This window comes from Cnephaeus nilssonii (assembly GCF_951640355.1).
Source record: "Cnephaeus nilssonii genome assembly, chromosome: 12".
Lineage (NCBI taxonomy): Eukaryota > Metazoa > Chordata > Mammalia > Chiroptera > Vespertilionidae > Cnephaeus > Cnephaeus nilssonii.
Genome location: NC_137083.1, coordinates 43284135 through 43297268, shown reverse-complemented (window position 1 = coordinate 43297268; position 13134 = coordinate 43284135). Strand labels below are relative to the sequence as shown.

The following is a 13134-nucleotide window of genomic DNA, read 5'->3' as shown; positions in this document are numbered from 1 at the left end:
TTTTAAAATTTAGCTTCACAGGGGACATCATAGCAGTGAGTTACTGTAATGAGTTGATGCCTTGGCCCATTTTATCCATCTGATCATCTGTAATTCTTGACCTGAGATGTAGGAACTAGCAGAAAAGAAGATTCCTTAGGTCTTTGTGGCAGTAGGATACATCTCTCAGACATTCTCTTTGTTGGCTGAACTTGGAGCTGGCAAAGGACAGCAACTGAAACCTGAGCCATATTCTGGGCATCTCAGGTTTTACTTGGCCAGAGTTGTTTATTTCCCCTTTCATCACATTTAGCTAGTGACTCTGGGAGCAAGTGGATGAGCCACCCTAAACGGTAAGCTGCCCCTGGAATATTGACTAATAATAGAGGATTGTGTGGGTTATATGATGAAGTCTTATCAGAATCAAGCTGTGCATGTTTTGTTTTGTTTGAACAGAATGAAGTCCCTGAGGTGAAAAAAGAGGAGACTCTGTTGGATCTGGACTTCGACCCTTTCAAGCCTGAGGTAGCCTCTGCAGGTTCTGCTGGAGTGACCCACTCACCCATGTCTCAGGTACTAAGTGGTTTGTATGATGTTTGGAGATGATATTCCATAAATTTTAATAAGCTGGAAGGAAGGGTAAAATGGAAACTTTATCAATATACGTTATTCTAAAGCTTCCTCTACTATTAGCTTTCTCTGTCCATAGAGCTGGAATAACCATGCATTCCAGTTTGCCCAGGAGTCATCTATCTCAGAGTAATTATTCAGAGTACCTTCGACGGTTCCGTCTTGGTGGCCAAGAAAAGCAGAAAATCATTTAGAATACTTCCTTCTCAGAGCTCTTGTGCAGACAGCCAGCAGAAATCATGGACATCCTCTGCCTTACTCTCCAGTGCTCATTACTTTAGTGGAGAAGGGAAAGTTCTGCAGTGGATGCTGTGATGGTTAGTGGGTGAGATCCCACAGCATTTCTGTCTGCAAGTATGAATCAAGAGACGCCTCTTTTATATCAACTCATGATTAAATGAATCCATAAGTCGTGGAACTTTGTGTGGATCTAGGACTAAGATTCTTTCAGAATCTTTTTTAAAAAGTGACCCTGGTTTAATCTTTAAAGTCTTGATTCTGGAGAAAAAGCATTACTGCAGCTAGGAAAGTTGCATGTGCTACTGCGCAACTGCTCTGGCTTCCTGGCAGCCATAATCGAGTCACCATACTATGGAGTTGTCCTGTGATCCAGCTCTAATCACGTCTCTCCTCCTTTGCTAAGAAGTCTTAGGCTGAGGTAACATCAAGAACACAGCTGCTCAATTCTGTTGGCCTTCTTTCCCCTTCACTCAAAGTGATCTCCATTACCCATCACCTGATCCCATGTTTTAAATCAATGTTCCTACTGCCAGCAGAACACCTCACCTTGTCATCTCTGCTGTGTGCACACAAGCGAACACATCCTTTCATGATCCCGAGGCTTGATAAACACGACGTTTTACATTGCTGCTTTCTGTTGGAGAAAATACTGCGGCTGTCTGCATTATGCTGTTAGGAGCTGTGATTCTTAAGAGGCTATAAAGCAAGAAAACATAAACCACCTGGATAATCAGAAAATGCATATTAGATGCAAAGGAGTCCCTGTATGAATACCTGTGGTTTTCAGTGGAGCTGTTTGCCACTCTCCCTCTTAGTCATTGTAGAGTAGATGCTAACCCAGACACCAGCCAGGCTGTGCAGAGATGCAGGTTGGGCGGGGCGGGGCGGTACAGTGAGAACAGGCTCACACCAAGCAGGTGGGCTCAGTCAGAACCACAGGGCCCACGTTCTGTAGTGCAGACTCTAAAGGAGACATCTGTGGTCCCATCTGGAAACTGTCCCATTCTTAAGATGGCAGTGCCAGATTCTCTAACTTGCTGTTCACAGTTAGTGATTCAAAACAAGTACATAAACATGGATTAGTTCTAGTTACAAAGACATGGGCAGAAACGGCCTTGACTTAGCAGTAAAACTCAATCACAGAGGACATCAGAAAAAGAGGTCTCCCCCCTTCCCACACACACAGGGCAAGTCATTTTTAAAAATATTTTTATTGATTTCAGAAAGGAAGGCAGAAGGAGAGAGTGATAGAAACATCAATGATAAGAGAGAATCATTGGCTGCCTCCTGCATGCCCTCTATTGGGGATCGAGCCTGCAACTTGGGCGCATGCTCTTTTTTTCTTTTAATTTAAATTCTTTATTGTTTAAAGTATTACATATGTCTCCTTTTTCCCCATTGACTTCTCCCTGGCTACTCCCACTCCTCAGCACATGCCCTCACCCCCCTACAGTCTGTGTCCATGGGTTATGCTTATATGCATGCTTATAAGTTCTTTGGTTGATATCTTACGTGTCCTGGGCACATGCTGTTGACCGGAATCAAACTTAGGACCCTTCAGTTTGCAGGCCTACACTCTACCCACTGAGCCAAACCGGCTAGGGCAGGGCAAGCCATTTTTTGAAACATATGTATTCATTCCCCAGGATAAATACTTTTTATATTTAAAATTCCAGTAGTAAGCATAATTAATCCATATGTTTTAGGATTATTTTCATGATTACCAATTACTTGAGCTGTGTGTTATCTAAACATATCGAAGAACTACTTCTCTGGGGTTCATGTACCATCAAACTGGCCATAATGCCTCCTCTTCAGTTTGGTGTAGGGGAAAGAGGAAATAGCATTAGCAATAATTAGGAGCTGCACATTTCCTCAAAGATTGATAAACTGGCATCTAGATACCTTGTTTACATCATTTAATTGTGTGTGTATATGTATGTGTATTAAAGTAACCCCATTCACCATGTTTCAGATACAGTTTCCTACTTGTATAACAAAAGGCCCATTGGTAGAACTGTGCTATCCAATATGGGAGCACAAGGCACATTTAGCTGTTTAAATTTAAATAAAATAAAATTGTGTAAAATGAAAAAAATTGGTTCTGTTACACTAGCACAGTGGTCAGCAAACTGCGGCTCACGAGTCACATGCAGCTCTTTGGCCCCTTGAGTGTGGCTCTTCCACAAAATACCACGGCCTGGGCGAGTCTATTTTGAAGAAGTGGCATTAGAAGAAGTTTAAGTTTAAAACATGTGGCTCTCAAAAGAAATTTCAATCGTTGTACTGTTGATATTTGGCTCTGTTGACTAAAGAGTTTGCCAATGACTGCCCTAGCACATTTCAAGTTCACAGTAGCCACATGTGACTAGTGGCTACCATATTGGACAGCACAGATAGGGAACATTGTTATTACCAAAGAGTGTTCTGTTGAACAGTGCTATACTAAATACTTCAAAATGCTTATTATTTTATTTCAAGAACATTTATCATCTCAGTGATTTTTACATGCTTGGGATTTGTATACTAACAGTATTTTTGTCTCTTTGCTTTCAGACATTGCCCTGGGACTTATGGACGGTAAGAGTACTAAGAATTCTATATGTTGATGTATCTGGGTCCCTGGAAATTTAGAAACCTTGTTATATTTTATTTCATCTGTAATGGAAAGAAGGCCCGGCCATTTTAAATAATGATGGAGTCCCCTGACGGTCCCAGGTATTACCAGCACTAGAAATAATGGTGAGGAAAAGGGTGCCCATGTGCCAGACTCCTGGATGAGCAAGAGTTTGAGATGCCCCTTTATGCTTCTTCCTGGGATTATTGGTGCTAGAAGAAGTGCTGTAGTGAAGGACATGCATATTTGTTAATGCTCATAGAACACAAGAGAAGTATAAATGGGAAAATGTAAAGCATTGGCTACTCTGCATAGGGAACAATTTTCTCATTTTTTCTTTTCTTTTCTTTTTTTTTTTTTTTATCCTCACCCGAAGATATTTTTCCATTGATTTTTAGAGAGAGTGGAAGAGAGAGGGAAAGATAGAGAGAAATATCCATGTGAGAGGGACCCATAGATTGGTTGCCTACTGCATGAGCCCCAAGCAGGCCCAGGCTGGAAAGGAGCCTGCAACTGAGGTATGTGTCCTTGACTGGAATCGAACCTTGGACCCTTTGGTCCGCAGGCTCATGCTCTATCCACTGAGCCAAACCAGCTAGGGCCTCATTTTCCTTTTCAATGAAGCTTAATCAATAAGAATTTGAGCTTTAGAGCCAGACAACCCTGGATTTGAGTCCAAACTCTACTACTTATAGCAATATGACTCTGAGCAGTTTCTAAAAGTCTTTCAGCCTCAGATTCTCTCATCTGTAAAGTAAAGGTAGTGACACCTACCACAGAGTGTTATGTAAGGATTGAGAGAGATACTGTTTGTAGAATATTTAGCCCAGTGTCTGGATGTATCAATACAAGGTAGAAGCGCAAGGATGCATGCTTCCAGAATTCAGAGTTGAGAAAAAGACACAAACAGAGCTTGCGGTGGCAGCCTCTGTGGTATGAAATTAGAGGATTGGCTACACCCATACAGAGCCTCACATCGTTCGGGCTAGAGCCTTTGTCTACCCTGTCTTAGAACAGCCTTGGTTATTTGGTCTTTAGAACTCAACTTGAGTTTCATGTTTTCTTTTCTTTTCTTTCTTTCTTTCTTTCTTTTTTTTTTTTTTTTAGTGATACAGAAACAGGAAAGTTTGGAAGATCTAGCTCTTCATGAGCCGGTGGTCTTCCGAAGTGGCATTGCTACTTTCTTCCCTAAATACAAAACCCTGGCTATCTCAGTCCCTGCCACAGGAGCAGGATTATAATCTACGTAGGATCCTTGAAGCAGTATTGAAAGCTCTCAAGACAAGAGCTAAAAAATGTTTGACTTGTATATTCACAAAAAGGGATACATGGATTGGCATTCGGGACATTTGAATTCTAGTCTCAACTTTGTGTTAATTTTCATGGAGAGTTATAGGAAAATGCTACTTTTTTGTTATTCCAGTATTTCATATCTTTAGTTGGGGCTATACCATGTTTTTCTTTCCCTGCCTGAAAAGGATATGGTGAGGGGGAAAGTATCATCTATAATGAATAGTTACTATTTTAGAGGGCAAACCTGCTAGAAATGGTAGAAGTGACAAGACTGGGAAATAATAGCTCCCTGGACATTATTACGCCATTCCTGGATCCTCTCCACTCCCCAGTGTTGTTTCTTTGTATCCAGACAAAGCTCCTAGGATGGGGGGAGAACCTGAGGAGAATCCGCCAGGCAGTCAGAGTAGCTAGTATCAGATCATCCTCCATCCGAAACCCACCTCAAAGGCAGAACCAAGTGCAGGCTGGTTGGGGAAGACTTTACCCTGGTATTGTGTCAGAGCAGACGGTGATGGGTAATATCGTGGTTGCTAGAGCTTGCTGCTGTTCTCATGCTGATTTATGTGAAACTTTGTATTTCAGAGTCTGCTAGAGCAACAGTCATGCAATAGCCATAAAACATTGCTGATACTAGAAAATGGCAGAGGCTTTCTGTATGTTTCAGTTGTATAATCTTGACAGTATTGGGACCGAACTCATTCCTATCACAAAATAAGTTATAAAATTTCATCTCAAACCAGTGAAAACCACAGCCGTTAGCAGAACATTGACTCTGGAGAGCATGGGATTTTAATGTATGAGCAAATTTTTTTCTCTTGCCTTATGATTTTTATTATTATTTATTTTTTTACTTATACAGACAAGCGCTGATTTGGTCCAGCCGGTAGGTAAATATCCAGAAAATTCTGGATTTTTTAAAATTTAATATGCATTGTATACATGGTATATTATCTAAAATGAGCTTTTTTTTTTTCTTGTGGCATTGTTAGTCACAGATTTAACCTTAAGCCACTTATTTAATTTAATACTCTCTAGTTTTGTTTAACTGGTGCTACCCTACTAAAGAACTTTGTGTTTCTCATCAACTCTTACCATGATCTATTTCATCTTGTTTTGTTTTTTTTTCCTTTGCTGTTCTGCATACTCTAAAGACTGACTCTTCAAAAAGTCTTTCCTTGTGTAACCTGATCATGGAGGAAACTCCAGAGAGTGGGTTGGCCGAAGAAATTCAAAGATCTCAGATTGACCTAGGCGCATTTACTTGGGGCCCTCATGCTAGTTCAGAGAGATTCAGCCAGAAAACTACCTACGGTGTGTCTCAGGAAGACTCTGCCTGTCTCTCTGAAGCAGAGCAAGACATGGGATTACCCATCGGGATGTTTCCTTCTGCTGACGGGCACACTGTAGCCGAACAGGGTGAGCATGTCCCAGGGCCAGCCCCTCCATGTGGAGATGGACAACTGTCCCCAAAGCCCATGCCTGAGGCTGAAGGTGCCCTTGTTGCTTGTATGGAGACGGAGCAGCCTTATGACTTACCTGACTCAGAGATGCCAGCCATGGAAACTGGTGGCCTCGTCAAAGAAAGTCAAGAAGATCTTAAAAAGTCAGAAGAAGAGGAAGAGAAGGAGAAGACAGAAGATTCTATGTGGGCAGGTGTGGAGACGTGTGGAAAGGTAGACATTGGAGCTATTGCTATCAAGACACTAGAAGGTACAGAGGGATGTGAAGAGAAAGCGTGTGAAAGTACAGGAAGCGGGGTGGTTGATCTTCTTAAGACAATAGGAAAGCCAGACCAGGAGACCTTAAAAATCAGTGAAGAGGAAACTAGGAATGACCTAAGAGTTAGGTGTGAGGAAATTGTAAAGACCAATGAAAGGCATTTTGAGGAAATTGACATATCAGAAAAAGACATGGCAGATGAATTTACTGACAGAGACAAAGTGCTAGATGAGAGGATTCAAGTAATAACAAGTAATTGTGAAATTATAGAAAGCTCTGGAGGCAAGCCTGGCAATCACACAGATTGTTTGAATCTGCCTCTCCAGACAGACTCTGTGCCTAATATTGAAGATGCCAGCCTTGAGGGATGGGATTTATCTAGAAAAGATATAAAGACAAATTTAGTAGGCCCTCCTAACCATGATATGATGGATCATTCAGCACAGGGGGGTACAGATGCTGAAGAGATTCAATGTGAGCCTGTGTTACGTGCACCTGAAGATGATAGGGATGGAAATCAGGCTGCTTATTTATCAATGAAACATGAATTGGCAGCTCGGTCTAGGACAGATCTTAATTATGCTCTGGAGACAAATGCAAACAGAAGAGACTGGTGTTTATGTAAGGCAGAAGATTCATTAATAGAGGGGTCTGCAAGTACAGTGACTTGGAACTGTAGTCATACCATTAACTTGCCACAAATCGTGAAAACAGACTCTTGGGGAACAGATCCAGGTCAAACCTTGCAGCCCACTTTGGATTCAGCAATGAATAATATGGATATATTGGAATTCTCTGGTAGACCAGATGGACAAGCAAGTGGATTTGCCAGTTGTCTTGATTCTTTTAACCACTGGCTTATCGGTGATATGGGGGGCTTAGACAATTGCTGGGAACATTTAGATACTACTATAGTTGAGAGCAAGAAAGGGCTGGAGGTGGACTCACAGGCAGATGCATGTGAGGAACAAGCCATTGATAGCTGCTGGGAACAAAGCCAAGAGACAGTTAGACTTTTGTTTCTGGGAACCTCCCAGAATGTTAGCACCGAGAGTTCTGCTAGTCCCCAAGATGATGGCACCAACAACTCAGATTTATCTGAAGATGAAATTGCTAATCAGAGATATGGATTGTTGTACCAAGAAATTGGGGCTGATAAAGAAGAGGTACTTACCCAGTATGTAGTATAGACTAGACGAAGACTTCTGTAGGTTCTATTTTTCCTAATGTTTCCCCCCCCCCCCACTTCATTGTCCATCACTGTCTTCTCTGAGGCCTGCCTATCTCCCTGACAGACTGTCATTCTTGTACCTCTTACCTCCTGAAATCTGTGCAAACCAAACACAAATAGGTTGACCAAAGAAAGAAAGAAAGAGCCCTAGCTGGTTTGGCGCAGTGAATAGAGCATTGGCCTGCAGACTGAATGGTCTCGGGTTTGATTCCTGTCAAGGGCAATTGCCCGGGTTATGGGCTTGATCCCCAGTAGGGGGCATGCAGGAGGAAGCCAATAAATGATTCCTCTCATCATTGATATTTCTATCTCTTTCTCCCTCTCCCTTCCTCTCTGAAATCAATAAAAATATATTTTAAAAGAAAGAAGGAAAGAACAAGAAAAACAGAATGATTATGCTGGAAATAATGAAAATCTATCCATTTACTCTGTTTATTTTTTATTTTTACTGTTCAATTATGAAAAATATGTAGATCATACTAATTTGCTGTTTCTAAGTGGTTACCCCAATAAGTACACATGAAATGTTTCTATCCAAGCCTCCTAAAACTGTAGAATCTAATGACAGGTGTCATAAAAAAATCTAACAAAATGATGTGTTAGAAAAATACTAAAAATGCTTCTTTTAGATTCTATCAATATCTTGAAAAAAAAAGAGCTATTTAATCCCTTATGGCTCTTCTCCAGAACAATCTTCTCATTATTAAGCAAGTGGGTTTTTGTTAGCACTGAGCCATACACCAGCAGTAATTCTAAAAATACCTTTCTTTCTTTTTTTTTTTTTTTGGTCAGCCTATTTAAATAATACAGTTCAGCCTTTTTACATTTCCTAAGCACTTACACCTCTTGTATTATTTTAAAAATTGTGATGGTCATTATTTTCCAACTTATTTAATGGGCATTCACTGATCCTACAAAATTAATGAAAAAATAATGTACTCCGATTTCTGTTTCTGTTTAGGCTTCTGATGGTTCATTTAATGGATTCACCCAGGTAAGAAATCAACTTGCTGGCAAAATCCATCTGTTGAGAATAATGCAAATTTTTAAAACAAGGACCTTCGTGTCACTGGTATGGCATGATTTTGTCAGCACAAAATTTCACTACTTACAAATTCAGTAATGGAAACAGTAGTATTTTCAACATTGTCCAGGTGTTTTGACTATTAAATGGGCTATGTCCAGCAGCCTAGCACATATTGAGTCTTCTGTGACTATAGTTAGCTATTATTAATATGACTAGCTATACTGTGGGCTCCTGCCTTCTACTAATTCCTCTACTAGAAACTAGAAGTTGTCCTGATCTGAGAGATCCACTAGATTCAACTGTTTGAAAAGAGGAGATGGGATTCTTTTGAACTGATGAAAATGGTCTTTAGAAAATATGATACATTTTAGGAGCCTTTTTGTAAAGATTCATATGAGACATACTACACAGAACCATCCCTCTTCAGTGGTTCTCCAGAAAGGAGCAAGTGGAAGATCAGATATCATAGGCTGGCTCTCTAAGGCAATATTTTCCTTACAAATCCATGGGAGAGGAGCCACAAGACGGATGGTCCCATTCACTGTATATGTCCTGACAGATGTACAGCTGTAACCCACATCAAAGGCAGACCACATGGCTATGGAGCTCGTGGGTTAAGGTCTGGAAACCTTGAAGGGAGACTTCAAACAGAAGCTTGTCTGTGACCAATGCTTTGTCTCAGAATATTAGACATGAAAAATTTTAACACTTAGAATTTCTTGATTCAAAAATTTGATTACTTTCCCCCATGTTACCTATAAAAAGATAAAACCCACTCACACACACCCACACTCAAATACAGATACAGATAAACATAGAGAAAGGATTGTGTATCTCTTCCATCTGCATAAAACTCTTAAAAGTTTGAGTCATAAGAATTATTCATTTCTCATTTAAAAATTTTTATCAGTTATAACTTAAAGAGTACAAAATTTTATGAGGGTTTTTTTCTTTTGAAAATATTTGTATTGATTTCAGAGAGGAAGGGAGAGGTATATATAGAGAGAAATGTCAATGATGAGAGAGAATCATTGATCGACTGCCTCTTGCATGCCCCCTACTGGGGATCAAGCCCACAACTTGGGGATGTGCCCTGACTAGGAATCAAACTTTGATCTCGCAGGTCATATGGGTTGATGCTCAACCACTGAGCCACACAGGTTGGGCTATAAGAGTTTTTTTACTTAAAAACTTCTGATCATCATATTCCCTCTCCATTTCCTGTTTCTTAGAGGTAAATATTTCACATTTTTTAAAACAGATTCTCTGGTTTCACATCCTCCATCCCCTCCTCCTCCCCATATGGATGCATGACTTTCTTATAATGCTACTCTTTGATTTCTAAAGCATTATCTATTGACTCATTTCTCTGGAAGGTAAGGACATAAAAACACTTTCATCCTCCTACCTCCACAGTTCTCCCCTCCCCTCTGCTTCATGACCTTCCTCTGATATTGTTCCGCCACAGCCATCCGGACAATCTGTGGCAATATTATAATTAAGATATAAATGCTATTAGTGCCCAAGTCTTGAAGTTTTTAAGTTATGGTTCATCATTAACCTGTGGAAGTCACACTTAGGTAAGATAATAAGATTGTGTTTCCAACATTTAAAAAGTTTACATTTGTGGTTCAGAGCCACTAAATTCTAAGTCAGTGTCCAGAGGACAAGCTGGAGACCAAAGACACCCTGAGGACACTGCCCTTTACTTAATGTCTCTCGTCGTAGCCTCATATTCTGCTAGCTCAGATTTATATTTGGAATAACTACTATTAAAATTACTCTTTTCATTTTTTGCTTTTCTGACTATAATACCAGTACAAAGAGCCTTTTTAAACTTTACAGTGTGCTTATTGACACAGTTGATGAAAACTAATTTAAATGATATCTTAGTTATTGTTTTTTTAACAAATTAGCTAGAACCTTAATACTTTTAATCTTGTATTTTCTTCTTGATTTTCAGCCCCAGGACACTTCATTATTCACAATGCAGACAGACCAGAATATAATCTGTAACTTGGTAAGTTGATTTTGGTTTGTGTTTTGGGGAAGTTGATAGTTACTACCGAATGTTCTAAGGTTGATAAATCTAAGTCATCTAGAGCTTGAATATTCAGAATGTAGTTTCTACAGCCCCTCTTTTCTAGGAAATAGGAAGGAAAGCTTCTGAAAAATCTCAGTGTGACTTTGAATGTGGCTGCTTCTATTTATAAAGGCACAGAGATTGCACAAATCTGGTCTCCTAATTATGGGCTTCAGTGGGACGCCATCAATCCATCAAGGACATGGATGTTTCCGCGTGAATATAACTTAAGCTACAGGATTGAAAATGAAATAACCTCAATAATTCATGTTTCAAAATAGATCGTTGCTTTTTCTTGAACCTAAAGCTACCTCATTTCTTATCTCCTGTCTTTTTGTGAATTGTAGAAGTAATGCATAGTAGAGATGTGATTCCTACTTTGACGAGAGATGAGATGACAGAAAAGATTAGCTAGAGAGTGAATAGGAAGCAGAGTTACTCTTGATCTTTGAGGAAATCCTACGTGATGGATGTTGCAGTTAGCATTTCTAGCTCAGTAATAAAGTTAAATGAAGAAATTTAAGTTATATCACTTGTGAATTTGTCAGTGATACACTACAGAGGATTTTGCATCTTTGAGGATTAGTGCACAAAGGCTATTTGTAGCTCATTGGTTTTCCATGGAAAAAATGTATAATTATCCCAGCTCCTGGCTTTTACATTGGGAGCTTGGAATTGGATTTAAGTAGAATGAATTTTTGATGTTAGATGATTATACTTCTAAGTAAGGAATTCTATTCTGAGAAGTTTGTCTTAACAGTTCATTTGATATGTTTTCAAAGGCAAGTGTGTCTCTAATAGCTTGTCATGGATTGTCATACTTCTGCCTTTTGGGTAACCAAATGAAAGGTAGAGTCTGTGTGGCTTTCAAATAAAGATTGAAATGTTTAAAATACAAATTACATTGGTGTTAATAATGGCACCAGAAAGACTCATGTTTTATGTTTATTGCTGGTTCTCAGCCTGGGTGATGATACTGATACTGGAGGATGAGATTTTTCACTGTCAGTTGTGAATGGGTTACGAAAAATTGGGAAATACTGGTATAAAGGAAAGACAATGCATCATAAACTTACACCTATTACTTTGATGCCCAGCTGGTGTAGCTCAGTGGTTGAGCTTCAATCTATGAACCTGGAGGTCACGGTTCAATTCCCAGTCAGGGCACATGCCTGGGTTGTGGGCTTGATCCCCAGTACGGGGTATGTAGGAGGCAGCCGATCAATGATTCTCTCTCATCATTGATGTTTCTATCCCTCTCTCCCTCTCCCTTCCTCTCTGAAATCAATAAAAATATTTTTTTTAATTTAAAAAAAGGCCAGTCATAGAATCCAGTGTTTTTTAAATTTCTCTGAGCATCTTCCTACTGCCAACAGCTGATTCGAGGAGCTTCTTGCCCGTCCTTCCCTGCTCTTGATATGTAGTCTCTGAAGCAGGTATCTTGCACCTTCTTTCCACTGGGGAACCCAGCTTGTCATGCCCAGCATTGCATGTGCTGCAGGCACTGGCTCTCTCTGTGGGGAACTAGGAAAGCACAGTGAACCTACATCTCCTGGTGAGATGTGATTATCCAGGATGTTCCCAGGAGCAGGACAGTTTCCCAACATTTGGTCATTGACTGTTCCAAGCTAGGTGGAGGTTGAAGTCGGTAGTCAGCGACACCCCTTCCCAGCCTGCATTGCACAGCCCCACCCATTCTTTGAGCGCTGGTTTAAACCTTTGGAATCTGCCCACCTTGCCCGGGGCTCAGAATTACCTCCTTGGTCCTTTGCAGTTCTCACCACATTGGTCCTCCAAGATTGGAGAAGTAAGACTAGAAGGCAAATGACATATTGGAATGTGACTAGACTCTTAGCCCCACTCTTTGGTCCATCCTTCTTCCTCTGCATTGACTCACCTTCCATCTTCTCACAGAGGAGATCGGAAAGTGTGGGCCAAGTTTACACTACTAGTTTTGTTCTAAAGGAATATTTCCATTTCTGAGACTCTGAATTAAACCATTGCGGCATTCTGCTGCCATAATAAATGTGAAGAGTATCCTCTCCTCTAATGTATGATGATGGCTAAGTGAGCAAATGATAGGAAATCATTACCAGTGCTCCTAACTGGGGAGGGCAAGGATTCAACCCATTTGCAATGTCTGTCAAGGGATGCAGCCTATAGGAGAAAGGGGTTGAACGCGGGCACAATTCTGATGACTGTTTTAGATCTTTTTCTGAGATATCATTCCCGGTTTGCCTGCGTTTTCCTTTCTATCTTGACAAAAGATTTATAATTTTGCATTACCTTAGAAGGAACAGAAGGGCAACTGT

At 40.3% G+C, this 13134-nt stretch overlaps 1 protein-coding gene across 2 annotated transcripts in view; it reads left to right on the top strand.

Moving 5' to 3' along the window:
* Positions 1-13134, top strand: part of AMPH (amphiphysin) — a gene marked incomplete at its 3' end in the record, with an annotated part of 148399 nt that overhangs the window by 111224 nt on the left and 24041 nt on the right. For both annotated transcript variants that reach the window (XM_079785357.1, XM_079785356.1), the window contains exons 12-16: positions 436-552; positions 3406-3429; positions 5622-5645; positions 8674-8706; positions 10703-10759. In XM_079785357.1, coding sequence (XP_079641483.1) covers positions 436-552; positions 3406-3429; positions 5622-5645; positions 8674-8706; positions 10703-10759 — 255 coding nt within the window. The remainder of the gene's footprint in view (positions 1-435; positions 553-3405; positions 3430-5621; positions 5646-8673; positions 8707-10702; positions 10760-13134) is intronic.